Source organism: Fusarium keratoplasticum, chromosome 9 (genome assembly GCF_025433545.1).
Source record: "Fusarium keratoplasticum isolate Fu6.1 chromosome 9, whole genome shotgun sequence".
In the NCBI taxonomy this organism is placed as follows: Eukaryota; Fungi; Ascomycota; class Sordariomycetes; order Hypocreales; family Nectriaceae; genus Fusarium; species Fusarium keratoplasticum.
In genome coordinates this window covers 1,268,863-1,292,286 of record NC_070537.1, presented here as the reverse complement: position 1 = coordinate 1,292,286, position 23,424 = coordinate 1,268,863, and the positions used below count along the sequence as shown (strand labels likewise).

Genomic DNA, 23,424 nt, shown 5'->3' with positions numbered 1-23,424 from the left:
CTATTGCCGAGACCTTCAAGGGTGGACTTGTACTTGAAGAAGAGAACGGCCCTCACCTCTCGTGATCTCTCATCATAATCGTATCACGGATCTCAGCTTCAACAGTCGCCAATCTATAGAGAACCTCAACCATGGCTCCCTCCGCAAGCATTGATACCACTGCTGCCGCTGCTGCTGCGGCACAGGCTGCGGCGACCCTCAAGGCCCTGCCTCACCCCAAGGACCTGTCGCACCACTACTCGCAGGTCACCAAGAACCGGGTACAGAGCAGGATCAAGGCTTTTTACAGGTTCATCCAGACTCCTGGTATCAGCAACTTTTCTGGAGGTGAGTGTTTTGCGAGTGTTTCCCCGTGCCGGCATCTCGGGGCGGAGCGGGGCCGGTATCATGCCGGAGCTTAGGCCGTTACCTCCGACCAAACCTTTTGTGATCTTGTATTTCCGAAGACTGACATGATGCTTTGACAGGAATGCCCAATGTTAAATACTTTCCATACGACACACTAGAAGCCGACGTAGCAACCCCTGAGCGGTGGCAGCCCTCGCCAAACACTCCCGCCGAGGTTCAGCAGCAACTAGACGAGGCATCATCCAACGGCTATTCTAATGGCAAGACCAATGGCAAGACCAACGGCAAGACCAACGGTTCAAAGAACGGAAACGCTCCCCAGGACCCCGACTACAAGGGAACCACAGCACACATTACTATTCCCAAGGTCCTCCACGAGCCGGACCGCACCAAGAAGATCGATCTCGCGACCGCTCTCCAATATGGCCTCGCCGCTGGCTACCCGCCTCTGCTGTCCTTTGTCAAGCAGTTCACCAACGAAGTGCTGCACCCCAGCGTCCCCTATCATGGCGGCGCTGACGTGATCCTCAACAACGGCGGAACGGACGGTTTCTCCAAGGTGCTGCAGCTCCTGGTTGATCCCTGGTATGAGGGAGTTCACCCCGTGACTGAGCGGCCAGGCATGCTGTGTGAGACCTTTGTTTTTGGAAACGTTCTTACACAGTCTCGACCTCTTGGAGTTCAGGTTGTGCCTGTCGAGCTTGATCGTGAGGGCATGCTGGTGGAGGGACCAGGAGGTCTGCGGGATGTGCTTGATAACTGGGATCCTCGAAATGGCCGACGACCGCACTTCCTTTATACGGTGACGTGAGTACTTGAAAGCAGCTGACCGGATGAAGGCCCAATCGCTAACTGCTCACCAGTATGGGACACAACCCCACAAGCGGTGTCTTGGGAATCAAGAGGAGAAAGGAGATCTACGCCCTCGCCAGCAAATACGACATCATCATTGTTGAAGATGATCCTTACTGGTACCTTCAATTCCCCTCGGCCGCCGTCCACGAGGCCAGACTCAGGGGCCACGAGACACCTCGACATATCGAGACGCACACGCCGGCAAAGACGTCTGGCTACGAGTTTATCGACTCACTCGTGCCCTCGTACTTGAGCATCGATGTCGACGGTCGTGTCATCCGCCTTGATACCTTTTCCAAGACGGTTGCCCCTGGTTGCCGATTGGGTTATGTTACAGCCCAGCCTGCTATCATTGAGAGAATCACTCGGTAAGCACTTGCAGCTCCCATCAACCTTGAGACACTACTAACACAGATGACAGAATCACCGAGGCCAGCACCAGCCAACCGTCAGGTTTTGTCCAAGCCTTCATCGCTCAGGTCCTCCTCGGCCCACACTCCTCGGCCCTGGCAGAGTTCGGCGCCCTCTCCGAGTCCGAAAAGGCCAACTTCAAGGGCTGGAAGCTCGACGGCTGGGTGCGCTGGCTCGAAGGTCTCCGTGGCGAGTACGAGCGTCGCATGACACGCATGTGCACCATCCTCGAGGACAACGCCTTCCAGCTGAAGCAGTCGACGCCTGAGAAACCAGACTCGGACTGGGACGTCATCACCAAGACAAAGCTCTTCGAGTTTGACTGGCCTCGCGGAGGCATGTTTGTCTGGCTGCGCATTCACTTTGAGCAGCACCCTCTCTTCAACGCCCGCGGCACCGACGTCCCCGTCATCAACGGGCCAGAGCTGGCAAAGGCGTTCCTCATCCACAGCACACAAGCTCCCAACCTGGTGCTGGGCAGCCCTGGCGGCATGTTCAGCGCCACCCCTGAGATTCTGGCTGAGCACGGCTGGAAGTACGTGAGACTGTGCTTTGCCGCCGAGAGCGATGAGAATATTGATGCTGGCTCGTTGAGATTCTCCAAGTCGGTTCAGAACTTCTTTAGAATCACTGATGTTGCTGAGATCGAAAAGTTGATTGCGGAGTTGTAAGCGGAAAAGGAAAATAACCTCAACTCGTAGAAGTACTTATGCCAAGATGCTGAATACGATACTTACTCAAGACATGCCAAAGCTGTTCAATGTGTCAATGTGTGTATGTTGTGTGTTGAATGACTGATAACTCTATGTAAAGAAATGTCATTGGGAGATGTTGCTTGATGTATAACCTCACAACCCTAGGGTATCAACATGTCGTGTGTCAGGACAAGGTCACACTGGATCTCACATATCTCTCATCACATCACATCAATAATTCAGAAATGACGCAATTCACAACGCTCAATCGTTACAAACATCAAAGTACGGAACCAATGCCGAGTCTAGGCTGGAATTCATATCAAATCTCTGATTCATTTTTAAGAGCTCAACCTTCCAGAAGCCATTACGCCTCGATATCAAATCATGCCAGACCCGTCACCAATTTCCCTCCCAGCCTGCTGCACACCCAGCAAGTCGAGAATCTTAGTTCTGCTTCTTCTGAGCCTCCTGGGCGAACACGGAGGCGTAGGGGTTCAGGCGAAGCATGACCTGCTTGTTCTTGAGGGGGTTCTTCTTCTGGACAGCAGATCGTCGGGTGACGGCCTCGCCCTTGGGAGCGTTGAGGGAGCTCTGGATTTCGGAGCTGTTGATCAGGCGGGTGAGGTCGGCCTGGGAGACAACGTTGGAGGGGAGGAGGAAGTCACGCTTGTGGGTGGAGGCCTCGGTGGTGGAGCCGTAGATCTGGTCGAGGGCCTTGAAGGCGGCAGAGGTCCAGACGATGAATCGGCCGAGGTGACCACCAGGGGCGAGCTGGAGGAGGTTGAGGGCGGTGACGGGGGAGGTCTCGACACCGGGGATGTTGCGGAAAGCGGTGACGAGCTCCTTGCCGTCGGTCTCGGCATCGTAGATGACGAGAGGGCCACGTCGCTGGCGGTGGCGGCGGCCACGGAGCTTGCCCTTGCCAGCTCGGAGCTTCTTGGACTTCTTGACCTTCTCGACATCGGCACCAGCACCGACAGCCTTCAGGAGGCTGAGAGCGGCAGCGGTCTTGGCGACAGCGGCACCCTCGAAGAGGGCAGAGTCGACAACCAGGGGAACCTCAGGGACGGAGCTGACCTGGTGGCCACGGGCCTGGAGCAGGGGAACGGCAGCAGAGGCAGCCAGGGCGGAGCAGACAGCATATCGCCTAGTTTCGATGTTAGTTTCGCTCCTTCGACCATCTTTTCACTGAGAAAAACTCACTTCTGGCCCTGGTTGACCTTGATGTGCCACTTTCGCCAGATCTTGGTAGGGGCGAACATGCGACCGGAACGGCACATGTTACCGAAGGCGGCCTGACCAGCACGGTGGGTACCACCACCAGAGACACGGGGGATACGGGCGACGGCACGACCTGTGAGGTATCCTGTTAGCAGCTGTTTCCCTCGCTGTCGTGGTGGTTTCCTGAAGCATCTCCTCCTCTTCCCGTGGATGCTATCCATGCCCCGGCGCCCACAAAAATTCCCCTCCAATTCCTTCAAGTCGAAAAAAAAAAAGTTCTTCACATACCAGTTCCCCAGGACTCAGCAGAGGTCTGGTGACCAGCCTTCTCGCTCACAGCATAGGGCTGTCGCTTGTTCTTGGCGATACCGGTGTGAACCTGCTGGACAATGTCCGGTCGGATCGGGCTGGTGAAGACGGCGGGAATGGCGTGGGTAGCTCCAGTGGGAGCACCATCTTTGCCGATGATGGAGACGGTAGGTCGCGAAGCCATTGTGAAGGTTGGGACTTGGACCTGACGAGGTTAATTGAGTCAGTTGAGGTCTGGAAGGGAAGCGTTGATGTTCAAGTCTCACCTTGTTCGTCGGGCGGCGTCGAAATTGGTGATGGAGTGGGAGGTTGCAATTCGGGCGCGATAAATTTCACATCGATTTTTTGGTGGGCGCCAGGCGGGACCCTAAGCCCCACCAACAACTCCGCCCTAGCGAGTGGCACGTGACCGCAGAGCTCCCCTGCTCTGCACTAACACAAACACCACAGTCCAACCCCACTAGAGAACGTGAAAATGGACAAAATGCTTTAGTCTGTATTGACCTCTCATACAACCTCGAGGATAGTAACCGTGCAATTGCTTTATCTTATTATACGTACATGCATGTCGTCATTATGCCTAGTCTAGGTATTTTCAAGATGCAGATAGCCGCCCCGTCCCAAACCGTCCCCCCATAGTTCATCACTCCCATCTCTTCCACTCCTGAATCAACTTGTCCACCTGTTCATCCACCCACTCTTCATCGTTTCCTGACCTGTCCAATTTGGCCAACTTGTCGTGAATCCTAGCCTCAATATCCATCCGCTCGATGACCTTGTTTTCTAGGTACTTGGGGTCATTCCAACGACAAGCCTTTTGGAAGATCTCCCTCATTCTGGGAGAGTAAAGTTGGCATGTTGCCACTGGTAACCTCTGAGGGTTCATATAGAAGTTGCGAGCAATCACGTTGTCGTCGTTGATCAATGGACGGACGACCTCATCAAAACACTCGCCGCAGACAGAGAACTGACGGAGGAACTGCATGGTATGCCAGTACCCGTTGTGGATGGGTGTATCCTCCTGGCATTCACTGACGGCAGCCATTCTTTCCACCTCTTGAGCAAGACTCTTGACATCTGGCTCCTCGTGTTCCAGACGGGCTTGATCCGAGGTGGTCTCCATGGCGTCGAAATACATGACGAACCGTTTCCGCTTCGGCTTGAATCGCATTGCGCAAACGCCCCTTGTCGGCTCTGAACGGGAATCAAGGGGAATAAAGATGCCAGTAAGGTTAGGAAGCAAAGCCTGTATGATCCTGGCGCATTGGGGGCAAACGGTGAAATCGTAGACAAGCTGTCGCGTGTACGGATTGTAAAGCGTCAGCCAATTGCGAGTAGTTGTCCTATCACCGGGGCATGGAATGTTTTTAGTATCGGAGATGACGCTGGCAACATCATGGAACAACCGCAAGTCTGGCAAGTTGTTCTTCAGAGTGAGAAGCCAAGCTATGCGATACCAAGGGCCAACGCCAAAGTCACAGGCGATAGGCCTGTCTGTCGGGCGAAGCATGGGTTGGAAGGGGTTTCGGTACTCGGTTTTCGAAAAGACGGCACCGTAACAGTCCGGGCAGATATTGAAGTCCGTCCGTGGCAAAGTGAGCCAGTCCACCATGCCTGCTACAGGATGTTTGCGTCGGCACTCCGGGAACGTGGTGCCACCGGTCGCTTCTGTATGCTCCGAGTGTCGCCGTACGGCACCAACGGGCTTCTCTAGGTAAACACCGTCTCGATTAGGATCGAAAGCCGGTGGTTGCCATGGCTGCGACGAGAGAGGAGGGCGTACACTTGACGGTATGGCTGATGCAGGTCTCATCTCAAGGGGTGTTTCAGGGCCACCGATAGGAACGGGTATCGGGATCTCAGGCATAGAGACGATTGGGTCTACCTCGTAGCGAGATCGTGGCCTGCTGAATCGTTCAATGCTTCCCCGGGGATCAAGAGGATCAAATGGGTCGTCGTCCACGGGATAGGGAAGTTCGTTCTTGGGTCTCTCGGGGAGGGCATGCTCGCTTCTGACAATCGGCTCTCTGGGGATGGCTATGGGTTCCCTAGTGATAGGATCTCTAGCGATAGGCTCTCTAGTGATGGGATCTCTGGCAATTGAGTCTCTGGGGATAGGGTCTCTTGTGATCGAATCTCTCGCGACTAAGTCTCCAGCAGTTGGGAAAGTTGCTGCAGCCCGCGGGTTTGGAGGCAAGTCATCTGAAGGGGCCGAGCTGGAGCCAGAGGGAATCGGAATCGGTATAGGCACCATAGGTAATCGAGGTCCAGACCTGGGGCCAGTAGGGGCGTCGACTTTTTCGAGTTTGGACTGTGAGTCGCGTTCGTCCTGAAGCACGACAGACTTTTTCCGCCGTGCGTGGAGTTCTCGTGGTCCCTTCGGATGCTCATCACCAGAGCGGTTATCATCCCCACGGTCATCGCGACTATCGCGGCTGTCACGGCCGTCACGACGATCGTCACGACGCTCATCACGGCGCTCATCCCTGCGCTCGTCTCGGCGTTCGTCACGTCGGTCATCGCGTCTGTCGTCTCGACGGTCATCTCGGCGAGTTGCTGTCTCTCGAGAGGGGTATGTCGAAGCCCGGCTAAGGTCCTCTCGGTCTGCTCGCCCATACGAGGGCGACCTCTCCTTTTTGGCGGTCCTAGGTGGTACGTACTCGCTGCGGTAAGGAGTTTCATTAACCCTATCTTTCGAAAGTGGTCGAGTTGGCTTCTCAGGTTCAACGTTTGAGCGTTTGGAGGTGGATGCAGTTGAGGAGGTGCGGGTATGAGTTCCATCGTATCGTCGGTCATCCGGCAGATTGGTAGAATAAGTTGGTCGAGTTGGCGATCTGCGACTGGAACCCTGAGGCTGTGCATAACTATGATAGGCCTTCTCACGGCCGCCTGCGCTATGCTTGATGACTTCAGGTGGAAGTGGTGGATCGATTGGAATCTTTGGTGGTCGCACAGGAGGCTGATCTGGTCGGCTGCTTGCTGCAGCAGATGGGCGACTACGATACTTTTCGGGCAGCTGGTCGTCCCTAAATTCAGTGTCAAGTCGGGGCAAGTCCTGCCGACTTCGGCGCTTCTCCAATGGAGGCCTGCTGCGATCTCTGCTTGTTGGCGCACCGGTGTTAAGATTGGTGTCGTATCGTCGACTTGACCTCGTGTCCGCATGGGTATCGCTGGACGGTTTTTCGTTTCGCTCAACCCGTTCAACCCGTTCATTTCGTTCAGGTCGCTCGTTTCGTTCAATCCGCTCCGCTCGTTCGCCCCGCTCAGGCCTCTCAGTTCGTGCAGGCCTCTCGACTCGTTCTGGACGTTCAGCTCGCTCGGATCGCTCTGGTCTTTCAACTCGTTCAGATCTCCCAGCCCGTTCAGGCTTTTCAATGCGCTCTGATCGCTCTGGTCGTTCTGGTCGCTCTGGTCTCTCGACACGCGCTGGTTTCTCAACACGCTCTTGTCGTGGTTGCACTGGCACTGTCTTCCGCTCTGTCTCCCCGCCTTCGGATCCACTCGACGAGCCTGTCAAGATGACGAAACGACGCTCTGGATTGTACTCATGAACTTCCATGATCAATGGAGCCTGGTCAATTTCTCCCCGGGACGGAGGTTCGTCCTCTGGGTTCTTGACATAGTATGACCCATGCTCTCTCTTGAGTGAGTTTTCCTCATCTTCAACAAAAGGTGGCGGCGGGCGGACCCTTGGCGCACGCGACGACGAGTTAGAGGAATACGGCCGCGAGGATTGTTGGTAGGACGACTGATAGGACGAGGAATAAGACGACGTAGGTTTGGAGTAGGAACTAGCTTCGAACTGCGAGGATGATTGCCTGCAAAGACATGTAAGCGGGGAACCTGATTGTCTGGCGGAGAGGGCATACGGCTTTGGGCTCTTGGCCCGGGATGTTGTAAAGTACCCCGTCTGGAGGAGGTTCTGAATGTCAAAGGACTCGACCATGGTGCGTGTCTATTCGTTATTCGTGCGAACGGCAAGAAATCATTATAGTCTATCCAAGAAGAGAGGACAGGAAATGCGCCAGCGAGAATGAAAAGGTGGGAAGCGGGCAACTGGAGTTCGGGCTGGTTGCTGGTGTTTTGTTTGCTCTGGTCGGGCTGTTGTCTCGGTGTCGCACAGGCCGTGCTGGCGCCCTCCAGGCGGCGCTCGATGATAGGAAGCAGCAGAGCAGTCGCAAAAAGCTGGACTGCACTGCACACGACTCGGAGGCCCCTTCAACTTGGGAGGAGGTTTTTTACGGAACAAAAAGCCCAATAAGGAGGAGGCGGAATAAAGAGACGATCTGTTTGGTTTACGACGTCAGAAAGGTGAGCGAGAGCAAGCCCGAGACGTCTTGGGGCGCAGCTGGGCCCAACCTGCCTTCCTGCGTGAGGGATGACATAGCACAACGGCGAGGTACCTGATGCCACGCCCGACGGCCCAGCCAAGCACATGTACCTCGGAGTCGCTGGGCATCCACCCCTCCTCGTTCTTGGCCCTGTGACGCCCGCCAATCGCCCCGCCAGGTTGCCCCTCCTACGTCTTGCTTTGCACGGCTGGTCCATGCCGATGGCTTTCACGGGAACAAACTAAGAAAAAAATGTACCGATATTGGCGCCTGCGTCATGTGTTTGTGTGATGTGCTCTGGGGAATACCCTGCTTGGTGAACCTCCAGAGCCTCTAGTGCAGCAATGCGCCGTCGCACAGAGTTTTACGGCAGTTACAGAGTATTACCTCCCACAGCAGCACCTGCAATCATGTTCAGGCCGCAAGTACTTGAACTCCATTCCAGCGCTGATATTGCATGACCAGGTGCACAATCATGTTCGGGGCTGGTACCCGCTGGACGGGAGTGAGCGAGTGTGTGGCATAACAGTCGTCACCGCTTCAACGGCCGTCCATCGATCATGGCGGGTGCTGGTAAACACGCCATAATTCCGCCAACAGGTTTTGAGTCTTAGCAGCGCATATACGGTGAGCTGACTTAGCAAATCGATGATATTCCCAGACGATCCCAGGACATGAAATGTGACGGTACCGACAGAGATCTGCCCAGCGGTCAAGGATATTTACTTGTGCTGTGGGACCCATCCTCGCGAAATAAAAGACTACTTATAACTCCTATCAAAGGCACTGCTACTTTACGATGCAACAATTCACAAAAAAATACGAGCATCAGAAATAGATACTATAACAGAAAGGAGTTCTTTATAATTCTGTATGATATTGTTTATACATTCCAAGTTGTAATCTAAGCCATAAGCTGATACTCAAGTTAGAGAGAGGTATGTACCAGTGTCTTCTTGACTCGAGCGCCATCATGAGGCCCTGCAAGCCATCTTCATGATGGTCCCACAGGGAACGATCCACAATCGGGCAGGACGGTGCAACTTCTGGAGGCTTCTTTGGAATGTGCATATGTATCTGTGAGGACCTTGACACTGTTTTATTCCCTGGGAGGTTTCCAAAGGATTCTACCGTAACTTGCCACAAGCCCATCATGACGAGTATCAATAACATTGGCCCCGATAACATGATTCCATTCCTAAGGGAAAGCTATCTATGTCGAGGAGGATGCTAAATCACACCCCGGGGCTTAAGACAGTGCCAGGATATCATCGGCCATATTTCTACTCGATTCTGTGATACAGCCAGAACTATGCAGTCAAGGGCATGTCGGTACCTATCGGCGGTACTGGGCGTCATATGTGACCACGAGGTCCAAGGCAACTTGAGACACTGGGCGCCATGATATGGTACTTGGCAAATCACAAGGGTCCAAGCAGCTGGGCAGCAGGCTTTCAACCTATCCGCAGAGACTAAGTAGGCGAGTATAGACCTCAGTGGTATTTATGGTCCTCCTTCATTATGCTATGATCATGGGAACCTATAGCTTGTCTCATCTCTGCGCACACCAGTATCAATCTAGAGATCATCCAGAGATTCATCGAAGGCAGCAATTTGACAAAAACGGTGAAAGTTGTGCTAGTTATTGGTCAGTCTGACATGTCGTACAGCATATACAGGCAACCAGGCTTTTCACCATTCAACGATACAGCTCTTGGCGTCACAGGCAAGCCATTGGCGGCCTCATTCAGCTTCCTAAAAATAACAAGTCCTAGAATCCAAGCTGATTTGATACAGTCTGCAAACCGGGCGTTGCGCCAGCACGTAAAGGATAATTAGTGGTATCTTCCCTCACATTGCTCCATCCAGTCTTGACCCCATGAGTAAAGTCGTTTTGTACAGTGCCCAAGAATGAAAAGCCCCAACAAGAGCCCATTCTAGTCCTCAAGAAGGTCTGCAATGTCCTTGTCCTCCTCCTCCTCAAGTCTCCGTTGCTCCTCGGCCTCAAGCAGGTTCTTGAGCATGGTCCTCTGCCTCACCCTGGCCTTCTGACCCCAGTCGGCACCCGTGCCATCGCCCTCCTCGTCAATCTCAGGTTCCTCCTCAACCAGGCCCCGCAGCTCATTGGGCGAGATCTGAGCCTTGCGCTGTTCCCTCTCGTCCTCCTCCTCCATCTTCTTGACGGCGCCCTTGGTGACAAACTTCATCATGTAGGGGCGGAGGAGCATGTAGCCGCCGACAATGACGACAAGGCGGATCCAGGACTGCATCGTCATGTTGTTGAAAGTGTTTGAAAGGTTGTTGGAGGCGTTGGCTCCATACTGAAGGAATTGGGCGGTGAATTTGCCGAGGGCGTTGAGCTCAATGTCGTCTTGAGCAGGCTGCTCCTGTTGCTGGGCCAGGGGATCCATTGCGAAGGGTGTGTTGAAAGTGAGGTCGTAAGTTCTAGATTTTGATGTGTCTTGAGATTTATCCCGGGTTTAAGCTCCCAGACGTGACCCTGGTGAAGGAAGATTGTTTTGATGTCGAGCTTAACTTTGATCAAGCCGAGAAGCTGAAGCTACCGTGTCGACAAGACAGCTCAGATGCGCCAAAATTGAGACTTCGGGTGTAGTCAAAAGGGAAGAGAAGCGTCGAAGCCTCGCTTTCGATTGAGGCAATGAGGGATTAAGTGAGATTCGTGGTGTTTGGGTGATGGCTGAGCTGAGATGAAGTGTTGGAGCATCAGGGTTTTATATGGCGCGCGAGTCGGGAGGTTTCTTTTTGGCTGGATTTCTCCGATGGAGCCGGCGCCCACTGGCCACATTGACTTGTTCTGGAACGGGGTGGCCAATTTGCCAACAATAAACACCGCAATTCAAGCGCTTTGTCCCTGGTTGATTACAGAACGGACACTCTTGAGCTATTTAAGTGGAATTGACATGGTTGCTGGACCGAGGCAGTCTTATTAGATGCTGTTGATCGTCGCGACAGCGTGTAAAGTGAAGGTTACAAGTTCCACCCATACATTAGCAGCGAGGAATGTTTCTTGCACAGCATGAAAGCCAACACTACAGAATTATGTCACGAATTTTACCTCGAGCAAACAAAGGCTTTCGCACCTCACTTACTACCCTCCAGCATGTCCTAAGCTCACAAATACCTCTTTTACACGCATCTTGAAGCTGGTCATGATCCAATGCCAGATGCGCTCCACGTGACTTGATTAGTAGCTCTCGCCTCTGACTGGATGCCTTGATCCCTGGGCCAGCGGCTGGTCGGCTCCACCAAAAGAGACTCTCGAGCGGGCAAGAGCGACCAGAGCTGCTGTCGAGAAATTTTCGAAGCCTCATACCCGATCATCTCCTCCTCAGCAGCACCACCGCGTGTTCTGAATCCCCTCATCTCCCCTCCTTCTCCCTTCTCCTCTCCACCCCCTTCTCGTCCTTTCGCAATTGGTCTTTATTATACCCAGAGCCGTCACAATGTCGACCGCCTTCCGATCTCTTGCGCCTTTCCTGCGCACCGCCCGCCACGGCCTCAAGGCGGCTCCCATCAACCCCCTCCAGTCCGCCCTCAAGAAGCAGAATGCCTCTGGCGTCCTCAACCTCTACCGCACATACGCCGTCTTTGAGCGATCAAAGCCCCATGTGAACATTGGTACCATTGGTCACGTCGATCACGGAAAGGTACGAATCTACTTGCAGCGCACCGTTCCATCAATTGGTTGCGAAAAAAAACCTCGGCTGACCTGATAATTCCCAGACCACCCTCTCCGCTGCCATCACCAAGCGACAGGCCGAGAAGGGCCTCGCCAACTTCCTCGAGTATGGTGCCATTGACAAGGCTCCCGAGGAGCGAAAGCGTGGTATCACCATCTCCACTGCTCACATCGAGTACTCTACCGACAACCGCCACTACTCCCACGTCGACTGCCCTGGTCACGCCGATTACATCAAGAACATGATTACTGGTGCTGCCAACATGGATGGTGCTATTATTGTCGTCGCCGCCTCTGACGGTCAGATGCCCCAGACCCGTGAGCACTTGCTGCTTGCCCGTCAGGTCGGTGTCCAGAAGATTGTCGTCTTCGTCAACAAGGTCGATGCCATTGACGACCCTGAGATGCTTGAGCTCGTCGAGATGGAGATGCGTGAGCTCCTCAACACCTACGGCTTCGAGGGTGACGAGACCCCTGTCATCATGGGCTCTGCTCTCATGTCCCTCCAGAACCAGCGCCCCGAGATCGGTAGCCAGAAGATTGACGAGCTCCTTGCCGCCGTTGACGAGTGGATCCCTACCCCCGAGCGTGACCTTGACAAGCCCTTCCTCATGTCCGTTGAGGATGTCTTCTCCATTGCCGGCCGTGGTACCGTCGTCTCTGGCCGTGTCGAGCGTGGTGTCCTGAAGCGCGACCAGGAGATTGAGCTCGTCGGCAAGGGTAACGAGGTCATCAAGACCAAGGTCACCGACATTGAGACCTTCAAGAAGTCTTGCGAGCAGTCCCAGGCTGGTGACAACTCTGGTCTCCTCATCCGAGGAGTCCGCCGTGAGGATGTCCGCCGTGGTATGGTCGTCTGCGCCCCCGGCACTGTCAAGTCCCACACTCAGTTCCTTTCTTCCCTCTACGTCCTCACCAAGGAGGAGGGTGGCCGACACACTGGCTTCCAGGAGCACTACCGACCCCAGCTCTACCTCCGAACTGCTGATGAGTCCATCGACCTGACCTTCCCCGAGGGTACCGAGGACGCCAGCAGCAAGATGGTCATGCCCGGTGACAACACCGAGATGGTCATCACCATGGGCCACCCCAACGCCATTGAGGTCGGTCAGCGATTCAACATCCGTGAGGGTGGCCGAACCGTCGCTACCGGTCTTTGCACCCGTATTCTCAAGTAAAGGAGGGGTGAGCTTATAGACAGGAGAGGAAAAATTTTGGGGTAGTGTACGAATTATGGCGCTCATGTAAAACCGGGCATTGTCTCCCACTTTGAGTCCAGTTTGGCTCTTGTATATCTAGGTACGGCCGGGGGGCTCAAAGATCTCCGCTCTGCTTCCTCCCGTTGTCTTGACGATTGTAATGTAGACAAAATTGGGGAGGCAGTAATAAGACATGTAAAACTAGCACTTGAAATTTTGCGTTGAAGTGATGGTTTTGTGAGATTTCGGTCGTGTTTCATAATTGTTGTTTCGCGAACGAATCGTTCGAGCTCGGCATTTCAAGCCAATGGGCACAGGGGGTTTAGTCGATTTCATGTGTATTGATTCTCATCTTCACAATGAACCGACACGCTTCATAACCGTAATCCAGTCATGTTGGCAGACGAGGATAGTCCGGACACACAGACATGTGAGGTCCAATGCAATGGTATTCGTCTATCCTCGGAGGATGTTCGTCAGACGCACGATCTTCCTAAGGGACCCAAGCAAGCCATAAAACTCCTGTTCCAAGCGGCCGCCCTCCGAGTGCTTTTTTGTGCGCAAGGCCTTGACTTTCTGCCGAGAGTTCCCCCATCCACTATTCGTTCTCTCTCAACAACCCCCCCTTAACCGAGAAAACTTGGTGTCATGATGATCGTTTATCGGTACTGTAGAGACGATCGGTCAGTCTCCATTCGTGCCTCTTATTGTCGGGACCCCTTGGGTAGGGGAATATCGTGTTCGTTCGAAACTCACCTTGTTGAAGCCAATGTCCTTGGCCTTCTCACGGAAGCACTGACGGCAGAGGTTGAGGTCGTACTTGCGGATAAGACCGGCCTTGTGCTTGCAGACGCGGCTACAGAGCAAGAGAATGTCAGCATATTTTCGTTCGAGGCGGGCATTGTCATCGAGGATTCCCCCCGTCGCTTGGGGATTTTCGCGTCCGGGGAGGAAGGAGATAAATCGTACCAGCTGCGAGAGCCCTTGCCGTAGCTTCGGGGGCGCGAGTTCCAGACGCTTTCGTGAGACATGGTTGCGGTGCTTGGGGGGGATGACCGAAAGCTGGAGTTTGCGGGATGGTTGAATTCGCGAGGGTTGAAATTCGGCGGGAAATTTTGTGTGAATTCAACGAGACGTACCGCGCACCGATTGGAGGGCTCCGCAGCCCCAGCCCAGACGAGGGTGAGCGTGGGGCATCCTGCACGTGATCAGAGCTGTGTCTCATGTCACGTGCTCCTTCCAAGGTGACGACAGCAGCGCTAGCGGCGGGAGCTCACCCTGCCTTAGCTCGTCCCGCTTACCTCACCGGTCCGTTCACCTACAAGGGCCATTCCGTTGCAAGCTGGCATCTCGAGTGGATTTCCAAGCAACCACCGAGCAACAAAGCACATCTTACAATTGTGTTTTTGATCAGCTCTTTTCTTCTTCATCCAATTACTCCATCTCCTTCGTAAAAGTCAACTTCCTCGAGGCCTACCATCCACAATGGTCTTGATCAAGAGCTTCGTGCTCTCGGCCCTCGCCGCTACGGTGGCAGCCAAGTCGGCCGTAATCGAGCTCCTCCCCTCCAACTTCGACAAGGTCGTCCTCAAGTCCGGCAAGCCCACGCTCGTCGAGTTCTTTGCGCCGTGGTGCGGCCACTGCAAGAAGCTCGCCCCCGTTTGGGAGGAGCTTGCCTTTGCCTACGAGCACACCGACAAGGTCCAGATCGCCAAGGTCGACGCCGACGCCCAGCGCGAGCTCGGAAAGCGATTCGGTATCCAGGGCTTCCCGACCCTCAAGTTCTTTGACGGAAAGAGCGACAAGCCCCAGGAGTACAAGTCTGGCCGCGACCTCGAGAGCCTTACCGAGTTTATTGTTGAGAAGACTGGTGTCAAGCCCAAGAAGAAGCTTGAGCTGCCCAGCGAGGTTGCCATCTTGAACGATGGTTCGTTCGCCGAGACTATTGGTGGAGACAAGAACGTCCTGGTTGCCTTTACCGCTCCTTGGTGTGGCCGTAAGTGTTCCCTTGGGTGAATTGCTGGCGAACTCTACTCATTCATTTCTCTAGACTGCAAGAACCTTGCTCCCACCTGGGAGGATGTTGCGACCGACTTCGTCAACGACAAGAATGTTGTGATTGCCAAGGTCGATGCTGAGGCTCCCAACAGCAAGGCCGTCACCGAGCAGCAGGGCGTCAAGTCCTACCCCACCATCAAGTGGTTCCCTGCCGGCAGCAAGGAGGCTGTCGCCTACGAGGGCGGCCGCAGCGAGGAGGCCATCCTTGCCTGGGTCAACAAGCACGCTGGAACTCACCGTGTTCCCGGCGGTGGCCTGAATGCCATTGCTGGTACTGTTGAGTCTCTTGACACTCTTGTCGCCAAGATTGCCGGTGGCGCCGCTCTTGCTGAGGTTGCCGCCGAGGTCAAGAAGGAGGTCGAGGGCCTTACAGATGCTATTCAGCAGAAGTACGCCGAGTACTACGTCCGTGTGTTTGATAAGCTTAGCCAGAACAACGACTGGGCGTCCAAGGAGCTCGCCCGACTGGACGGCATCTTGTCCAAGGGCGGGCTGGCCCCGACCAAGCGAGACCAGATCCAGCAGAAGACCAACGTCCTCCGCAAGTTCCTCGAGAAGGCCGAGGAGAAGGTTGAGGAGAAGGTCGAGGAGGTCAAGGATGAGCTATAAAGGATTAGGAATGTGAACAACAAAAGGCAAGAGAAAGCGAGTACAAAATCATCAAGGTTTATATAGTAGAGTCTTTGGTTACTTGATGTCATGACTGAAATAACGTAACAATAAGGCAGCTTCGTTCTATGCGTGAAGACCAACCACCTTTCGTGAAGGACAACCCAAACGCCCCGCAATTGGACAGTAAACGGCAGGGTACATTGCTCTCTACGACTTTGTCGAGCCTCCGTCCTTGGATTTGCTTTCTTGGAGGGCTGCTTCGAGGTTATCGAGCCTCCGAGACATCTCATCCACTTTGCAAGGTCAGCGTGGGGCAGAGTGCATGACTGCGGGCAGAAGACTTACTCTTGGCAAAGATCTCTGAGGAGACGCCAGCAAACTTGTTGGACAGTGAGTTGAGGAGCTCCTCGACGGCGGCTGTGACATCGGCACGAGCATCATCCGAAGACTACAGGAGGGAGGATGGTCAGTGGCGTCGTCGAGACTTGGGCCATGGGGGCACTCTGCAGTCGGCGCTTTCTCTGATGCAGCTGGTCGTGTGTAACACGGCATGCATCAAAGCTGCTGAATGGTGGGCGAGCAGAGTCGAGAGGACAATAGCACATACGTTCTCAGGCTTGAGGCCTGCAGGGGTCTCTGACTTGGGGTCGTTGCTAGCCATGATGCTCTGTTTTTGGTTGCGACGAGGGTGGCACGAGGTGGTCTACTAATTGCCGTCTCCAGGAACGACCACGGGAAAAGAGAGGATAGGAGAAAAGACTGGGTTGTTTGCGTTGCAAGTGTGCGTCCTTTCCCCCCCTTGGGTTGTAGCTTAGGTAGTCGTGGGATTGTTTGCTCAGTGGCTGTTGATAGAAATGGCCCGTATTCGTACTGTGTCCTCTGTATTGATGTGAATGGCCCCGGCGGATACGGCGTTTCTCGGCTTCCGCCAGTGGAGGGAGGTCGGGGGGCAGGCGCATTGCAGGCACCTCAGGCCCACCTGGCACATTCCGTCATGAACGGATACGTACCACTCTCACAAATGGTCGTCTGCAAGTGAACTTGAAGGCAGCTCACTCACACTCATATCATTGACATCCATCTTGAAACGCGCCATCACATCAACCACCAACAAACATTTAACTCGTTTTTCTTGAGGGGCCGTTCAGCAGTCACCATCACCCTTAGCAGACCTAGCATGTTGCAGCGGTAGTCGCGTGCCGCCGCGGGTCATCATGCCGCAAGCGCAGCATCCGATCGCCACGATCGCCTTTATCATCTTTATTATCTGGCTCGTTTTTCCTGAGGGCGACTACTCGAGCCAGTCTCTTACATTGTCTGACCTGGCCGCGGAGAGACTGGGGCGCTTTCACGATGCGCTCGACGTGTTGAACGCCTCGCGCTGGGGGGACTTTACCCCTGCTCCGAAGAAGGGATCCAAGACTAAGCCTTCCTATTTGAATCTTACGGGGTTCCGCGAGGAGGACAAGTTTGCTTGGAAAGACTTGAATCGATTCCGTGAGAGGAGCTTGGAATTCAGTCGACATGCCATACCGCCGGTTGGAGGCAAGAATCTTTGGGATGCTGGAGAGGGGGATGCAGTTTGGATGAATGCGTCAGGGACAGTCCACGGTGAGTGGGTGAAGCGCAAAGGTTCTGCGGCTAGAGGGTATGACAGCTATAACCTCACCAAAGTTGCTCCCGAGATGGATTGGATAGGCGACGAGGTCCCTTGGGCACGCAACATTACTGGCACCTCTGGACGAATGATGTTACGACTCGAAGGGAATAAGACGGTCAACGAGTACGAGCAACTGCCAGCCCAAACCAACACACCTGTCGCCGGTGGTCTCATCCGGAGTGTCAAGGGCACAACGACTATCGAGGATATGTCGGGTTCGGGCCATGACTGGGAGATGAAGCTATGGGGTGTCCATTGGCCACGACAGGGTGTCATCTTGATGACAACTACAAGCGAGAAGTTCGAGGGTATATTCGGTCTACCACACCTGGCACCAAGTGAAGACTTCTTCCAGTCCAGCCAGAGACTACTCAACCAGTCGATCGCCCGGACTATTGCAAGGAAGGAAGAAAACATCTATGTCGACCAGACAGTTCCATGGACATCGGATCTTGAGAATCCGATGTATACCACCAACCCATCACCACATTGCGAGTACATCATGTACGCCCAAGTCTACCCACCCAGTCGACAACACTTCAACCTGGACCCGAACGAGCCAACCAGAGACGCCATGGAGTCGATCATTGGCGCGATTGAATCAGAGTTACAGTCACCGGTGGGCGCGCCGATTCCCAAGATTCCCAAGCTCCAGATATCCGCCGTCATTTACTCTCCGGACTGTGGCTTCTTCCTCGAAACGAAGGGACCCCCTGACTTTAGCCCTAGTGAAGCTCAACATCTCACCGGCATGAAGATGGAGGTGCAGATTTACCAGGTGAAGACGTGGATTCTGGTCTACGCCGTCATCGTCTTTGCGCAAGTCAATCTGCTCAAAAACCAGATGCGAGAGTCGTGTACTCCCTCAACTATGGGTCGCGTCAGCTTCTGGACCATTGCCACGATGATCATGGTTGACGGCATGACCTTTACTGCCGCTGCCACATGGGTTTCTTCAGCTGCTGCTACATTCTTGCCCACATTGGCGCTCCTGTTTGCCGCGTTCCTGTCCATGACCATCGGAGGCAGCTTCTTGGCCAAGATCCATGAAGTTCAACTTCCCGAGGCACGTCCGCGTCGTGACCGGGACCAGGCCTCGAGCACTTCCACCAGCAGCCCCGATAGCACACCGGCCTCGGCCACCCCGAATCCCACCAGCACCGGCACCGGTTCACTCCTCCCGGCCCCCGTAACAGCAAGACAGCCTACGATACGTCCGCCGCCGTCTCAGCCCGTCATTGTCCCATCCGATCAGGACGTTGATGCCGAGATTACCGCCTCCGCAACTCCAGTGCCTGGGGCTACAACCGCCGAACGCACACCCCCTCCTCCCCAATCATTCCAGAGCATCATCAGCCGCCTCATACTAACCTCCTTGTGTATCATCTTCTTGGCTATCTCCTCCTCAACTTGGTATCCCAGTCTCCGCTCCCTCTTCCTTAACCTTTGCATATTCTTGTACTTCTCGCTCTGGATACCCCAGATTTACCGCAACACCCGCCGAAACTGTCGTCGCGCCCTCACATGGTCCTTCGTCCTCGGCCAGTCCATCCTCCGTCTCCTCCCTGTCGCCTACTTCTGGGCCAAGGAAGACAACTTTCTCTATGCCCGACCCGACCGTCATGCCTTCCTCGTCTTTTGCGCATGGCTCTGGATCCAACTCATTATCCTCGCTGCCCAGGATGTCATCGGTCCACGCTTTAGTGTTCCAGCCGGCTGGACCCCTGATGCCTGGGACTACCACCCCGTCCTCCGAGAAGACGGCCTCGAGGCTGGCGGCCTGCCTATTGGTCTTGTCGCTGACGATACCCCGGGTATCGAGCGGGCTCGCTCCGGCGACGACGGCAGTAAGAAGCGGAGCTCTACCCGGAGCATCGACTGCGCCATCTGCCGTGAGGTCCTCGAGGTCCCTGTGCTCACGGCCGAGGATGAGGATACAGGAGTGGCGGGTGTTTTCGCGCGCCGCTTATACATGGTTACGCCCTGTAGGCACATTTTCCATAGCGCATGTCTTGAGGGTTGGATGAGGTTCCGGCTTCAGTGCCCTATATGCCGAGAGGAGTTGCCACCACTATGATCACAGATGAATAATTGCTTGTATAGAATCGCTTGGTTTAACATGGCGTTGGTGGATATAATCTGTGTTGGGCACAATAAACATCAAATGTCTTTCTTGAGTGTCCGTCTATTTGACATTGTCTTTATACAGCGCTTGAACGCTTCAACTTTTTTACATTATGCATTGACATGTACAGAGCGCCCATATTCCACAGACCATTCATGTCCAGGTGGATTATATGGGTGATCTAATAATCTTATATGTAACCAATCGGTCTTTTATATCAAACGCTCACCATGTGAGCCGAGTCTGCCGGAACTTTGGATCGGGCAAGCCAGGTTGGAGACCGCGAGTGCCGACTTGCAACTCTGCAGCTCGGGCACGCAAGTCAAAGTCGACCGAGCGTATCATTACACGCTTCTCTTCCGGGACTATTCGTGGAATAGGTCTCGCGCTGCCATCACTCGGGAATGACTCTACCCCCATTGCAAGTGACTCTGATTCCTCTAGGTTCATGACCCAGGTACTGATATGTGCCACCATCTCGCTGTCCCACATGCCCTCGCGGCGGGCGCTACTGCGCAGGAGCTGAATAGCTTGCCGTCGGGTCCCAGGGTCACGACACTTGGTTGCCACGACGAAAAGGGGGGCGACGATGCCCAGATCAGCAGCGAACCGGGGCTTGATGTGAGGGGCTGAGAATCCTCCGCTCGAGAAGAAGTCTTGGCTCTGCCAGTGCTGGTGCTGCTGGTGTTGACATTGCTCAGGGCTAGGGCAATCTCGAAGGGCGGCACGTCGCTCCTCGTCACTGATTATCTCGAAACCCAACTCGACCATGGTCCGGAACTGAGGCAGGAAAGCATCAAAATCCGACTCTTTGTCGCTGAACATCATCAGGTATAGTATTTGCCCGTTGGTTGCCAGCATCTTCAGGGCAGCAATACCAGCCTTCTCCTGGGGACTGACAGATGGGCTGTGCCGTGACTGGAATATGCTGTCAAAGGCACTGCACCAAGTCTCGATCTGACCCCTGAACTGGAGGCCATAATCTCTCCACGACTGAGGGAGTGTGCCCTTGAGGTCCGTTTTTATGGCAAATAACCCTTCGATATACCGCATTATTCTCGCATTCAACATGTCGCAGGCTATACGAGCTTCGAGAACCGAGGTGAATGTTTCGGGGATAGTCCAAGGTTCTTCATGCGGAGGAGAACTAGGGCGACTCGAACCGGGGGACTGCGGTTGTGGGGGCGAGCTGAGTCGAATGCTAAAGGGTTGTGGGAAATGGAAGGCCATGTCGTAGGATTTTGCTTGTATTGCCAGGCGTGTAAAGATAGTAACGAGCTCCTCTTCGACGGGGTCTTCTGCGGCTGGTAATAGTCGTTCCCTTTGCTGAGCACGAAATGTGTTGAGTAAGGAGAGTCCTGTTTGTATCTGGTGAATTGCTTGTCTATGATCTCCAATAAAGGAGTCGAAGCAGGCTAATAGCACATTGGCCATAATGAGAACCTTGTGTGATCTCTGGTCCTGGCTGTTGAGCTTGACAAGGGCGTTGCAGGCATCGGAATAACGCTTGATGGCCACCTGCCAGTGACTCCTGACCATCTCAGCACGAGCGTCAGCGCTCAACCCGGGACGAGCATGCGCATTTGGCTCGACTGTCTGCTCAAGAGTCTGGTACAAGGCGCCCAGGGCGATGACGGCGCACTTGATGGCATCTTCGGCGTGACATTCCTGCAAGACGCGGCGAGTCCAAAAGGAGTTGTCGAAGAAGCCTGACAGCTCGCTAGCCGTGTACGACCGGAAGATTTCGAAGTAGGAGCCCTCGTTTGACGGTAGTTGCAGACCCAAGGAAGGCTGGTAAGTGGTAGGAGATGCAGATGGTGTCCCGGGAGAGGCGGTCCTCAGTGTCGCTAATGACGTTCTTTGGCGGGCTCGACGAGGTGGCAGATGAAAGTCGCTGTGGAGCGGAACGATTGCGGTGCTCGGAGTAGCCTGAGCCTCGCCAGCTGGCATGGGCTTCGGTGCGATTCGGACCTCCTCGAAGGGGCGAGCGCTGCGGCTAGGGGGTGGGTAGCCAGTGCAGACTTTGTTGCTTCGAACACAGTTTGTGCAGGCTGGACGAGCCTCGTCACACTTGACTCTTCGTTGCCTGTACAAGGACCGGTGTAAGACTCTGGACACGATCGTGTCGAAGCGGCGAAGGGGTCAAGCGATGAGGGGGTGCGCGAGAGGGGGAGGGAGACGAACTTGCAGTTGGTACATCCTGTCTTCACCTTTGGCTTGCTGGTTCGGATACGTTTTGGCTTGAACTGTACGGGTGCTTTACCAGTTGATGAGGTCTTAGCAGAGTCTGAGGAAGCGGCAGCGGGTCCAGAAGAAGAGGCTGCCGCTGAAGCAGTACTGGAGGCGATATTTGCGTCGCCGCTGGTGACAGGAGTAACTGGGTTACTAGAGGCGGGAGAGATGTTGCTGCTGCTGCTTTCTATATACGGATTATCTATTGTGTTGAAGCTGCCGAAGGTGGAGAGATCCAAAGAGTAACTTGAAGACGGCTGAGTCTCCAAAACAGGTGGAAAGGCCGGGGGGGCCGTGGTTGCTGATGTTGGAGTTCCAGTTGGGTTTGGGTTTGGATTTGTCGACCCGGAGGAAGGCACAACCGGGGTCGGGTCGATACCCCGATCTGAACCCGCTTCTGCTTCTTCTCCCTGTACCGCTTTCGCGGGTCGAGGCGATATGGATTCCTCTTTTATCCAGCTTTCGGCCATGGGTTCGATTCAACAAACAGCTACTACCCGGCTGACAAGACAAGACAAGACAAGACTCAGAGTGTTGGTTCGAACACCTAGCTTCGGATCGCCGGTTTCCCCCCCACGATAGCTCCAGGGCCCAGCACGTTTTCTAGCGCAACTCGTTTCGGCCGAGATGGCTGGGAGCCAGGGGTCAAGAGCGAATAGTCAGAAAGATGGCCAGGGGCATCTGTGACAGGGAAGATAAGATGGTGAAGGTGGAGGGAGTAAGATGAAGATGGGGGGGCCGAAGAGTGGGAAAAGAGACAGGTCAGGAGAGGACGGGAGGAGGAGGAGAAGTGGAAGAAGTCGTCACGAAAAGAATAAAACAAGTCGACGGCTCAACACAGACAAGTACAAGCACAAGGGAAGCCGGCTCACGGGCGCCTCCAGCCCTTTCTATAGCTCTACCGGGTCATGGAATCCCGGGGGCAGATCAAGCGTCACAAGCGCGATGGGGCCAATATCACTCCTCTGGCTCGAGTTGCCGCAGCGGCTGTCGGAGACGCCAGAACCAAACACGGGCTCGAGGCAGAGAAACAAGCAAGACATGGAAGCACCAGACCAGACCAGACCAGGAGGAACCTCCCCTAGCTAGCTAGGCGGGATAGGGCAGACACCAAGAGATGGCCGCGTCTTCATCCTCGTCCTTCGCTGTTCGCTGTGGGGAGAGGAACAGCCCGGAGGATGGAAATGCAAGCAAGGCCCCCCTCCCCCTCCCCAGCGTCAGAAGGGTCAGTCAATCAAGCACAAGATGGATCATGGATCGTCGTGTGGATTCCTCTGGGCGCATCTCGCCTGCTCGCTATTCCCACCGTCAACCCAACCCACGCCGGGTCTGCCAAACTCGGAGTAGCATGGTCTGTGTAACCGTCACTAAGACGAGGGATGGCGGCGAGACAGGCGAGACAGGCGCTGCAAGACGCATTGCTAGACGCAAGCAACAGCCATGCTATGCCACGGTGAGTGCTCGGAGCGCGTACACACCTCTGCAGGGTGTTTGGTGACCATGCTATAGGTAGTTGCCTACTAACTACGGATACTTGACTTTCTAGGCGCAGGGCCACGCAACGAGCCAGGATGGATGCTTGGAGAAAGCTGTGATGTCTTTCCGCATGGGGATGCCATGGGGTCGGATGAGTGGACGGATGGCATCCCGTCCATGGGACTGGAA

The 23,424-nt window shown here is 54.6% G+C and overlaps 10 protein-coding genes across 10 annotated transcripts; 4 read left to right on the top strand and 6 right to left on the bottom strand.

Moving 5' to 3' along the window:
* Positions 1–131: 131 nt before the first annotated feature.
* NCS57_01129000 (Aminotran-1-2 domain-containing protein) lies at positions 132–2,285 on the top strand (the record flags this gene model as incomplete). Its single annotated transcript, XM_053061010.1, has 4 exons — positions 132–327; positions 468–1,155; positions 1,212–1,571; positions 1,625–2,285. 4 exons carry the CDS (start codon positions 132–134, stop codon positions 2,283–2,285), a joined length of 1,905 nt encoding a protein of 634 aa, XP_052909396.1.
* Positions 2,286–2,756: 471 nt separating this feature from the next.
* Positions 2,757–4,026, bottom strand: NCS57_01128900 (60S ribosomal protein L4-B; the record flags this gene model as incomplete). The annotated part of the gene is made up of 3 exons (XM_053061009.1): positions 2,757–3,459; positions 3,516–3,666; positions 3,822–4,026. 3 exons carry the CDS (start codon positions 4,024–4,026, stop codon positions 2,757–2,759), a joined length of 1,059 nt encoding a protein of 352 aa, XP_052909395.1.
* A 459-nt stretch (positions 4,027–4,485) lies between these two features.
* Positions 4,486–7,788, bottom strand: NCS57_01128800 (uncharacterized protein; the record flags this gene model as incomplete). Its single annotated transcript, XM_053061008.1, has 2 exons — positions 4,486–7,660; positions 7,712–7,788. The coding sequence occupies 2 exons, from the start codon at positions 7,786–7,788 to the stop codon at positions 4,486–4,488; spliced, it is 3,252 nt and encodes a 1,083-aa protein (XP_052909394.1).
* A 2,322-nt stretch (positions 7,789–10,110) lies between these two features.
* NCS57_01128700 (uncharacterized protein) lies at positions 10,111–10,584 on the bottom strand (the record flags this gene model as incomplete). The annotated part of the gene is made up of 1 exon (XM_053061007.1): positions 10,111–10,584. The coding sequence occupies one exon, from the start codon at positions 10,582–10,584 to the stop codon at positions 10,111–10,113; it is 474 nt and encodes a 157-aa protein (XP_052909393.1).
* Positions 10,585–11,637: 1,053 nt separating this feature from the next.
* On the top strand, positions 11,638–13,051 carry NCS57_01128600 (Elongation factor Tu; the record flags this gene model as incomplete). The annotated part of the gene is made up of 2 exons (XM_053061006.1): positions 11,638–11,841; positions 11,918–13,051. The coding sequence occupies 2 exons, from the start codon at positions 11,638–11,640 to the stop codon at positions 13,049–13,051; spliced, it is 1,338 nt and encodes a 445-aa protein (XP_052909392.1).
* Positions 13,052–13,731: 680 nt separating this feature from the next.
* On the bottom strand, positions 13,732–14,205 carry NCS57_01128500 (uncharacterized protein; the record flags this gene model as incomplete). Its single annotated transcript, XM_053061005.1, has 3 exons — positions 14,042–14,205; positions 13,829–13,928; positions 13,732–13,740 (listed from the first exon to the last, which is right to left on the bottom strand). The coding sequence occupies exons 1-3, from the start codon at positions 14,101–14,103 to the stop codon at positions 13,732–13,734; spliced, it is 171 nt and encodes a 56-aa protein (XP_052909391.1). The 5' UTR covers positions 14,104–14,205.
* Positions 14,206–14,557: 352 nt separating this feature from the next.
* Positions 14,558–15,739, top strand: NCS57_01128400 (uncharacterized protein; the record flags this gene model as incomplete). The annotated part of the gene is made up of 2 exons (XM_053061004.1): positions 14,558–15,068; positions 15,123–15,739. 2 exons carry the CDS (start codon positions 14,558–14,560, stop codon positions 15,737–15,739), a joined length of 1,128 nt encoding a protein of 375 aa, XP_052909390.1.
* A 210-nt stretch (positions 15,740–15,949) lies between these two features.
* NCS57_01128300 (uncharacterized protein) lies at positions 15,950–16,403 on the bottom strand (the record flags this gene model as incomplete). Its single annotated transcript, XM_053061003.1, has 3 exons — positions 15,950–16,035; positions 16,088–16,190; positions 16,350–16,403. The coding sequence occupies 3 exons, from the start codon at positions 16,401–16,403 to the stop codon at positions 15,950–15,952; spliced, it is 243 nt and encodes an 80-aa protein (XP_052909389.1).
* A 553-nt stretch (positions 16,404–16,956) lies between these two features.
* NCS57_01128200 (RING-type domain-containing protein) lies at positions 16,957–19,479 on the top strand (the record flags this gene model as incomplete). Its single annotated transcript, XM_053061002.1, has 1 exon — positions 16,957–19,479. One exon carries the CDS (start codon positions 16,957–16,959, stop codon positions 19,477–19,479), a length of 2,523 nt encoding a protein of 840 aa, XP_052909388.1.
* A 273-nt stretch (positions 19,480–19,752) lies between these two features.
* Positions 19,753–22,229, bottom strand: NCS57_01128100 (Zn(2)-C6 fungal-type domain-containing protein; the record flags this gene model as incomplete). The annotated part of the gene is made up of 2 exons (XM_053061001.1): positions 19,753–21,613; positions 21,712–22,229. 2 exons carry the CDS (start codon positions 22,227–22,229, stop codon positions 19,753–19,755), a joined length of 2,379 nt encoding a protein of 792 aa, XP_052909387.1.
* Between the last annotated feature and the right edge of the window lie 1,195 nt (positions 22,230–23,424).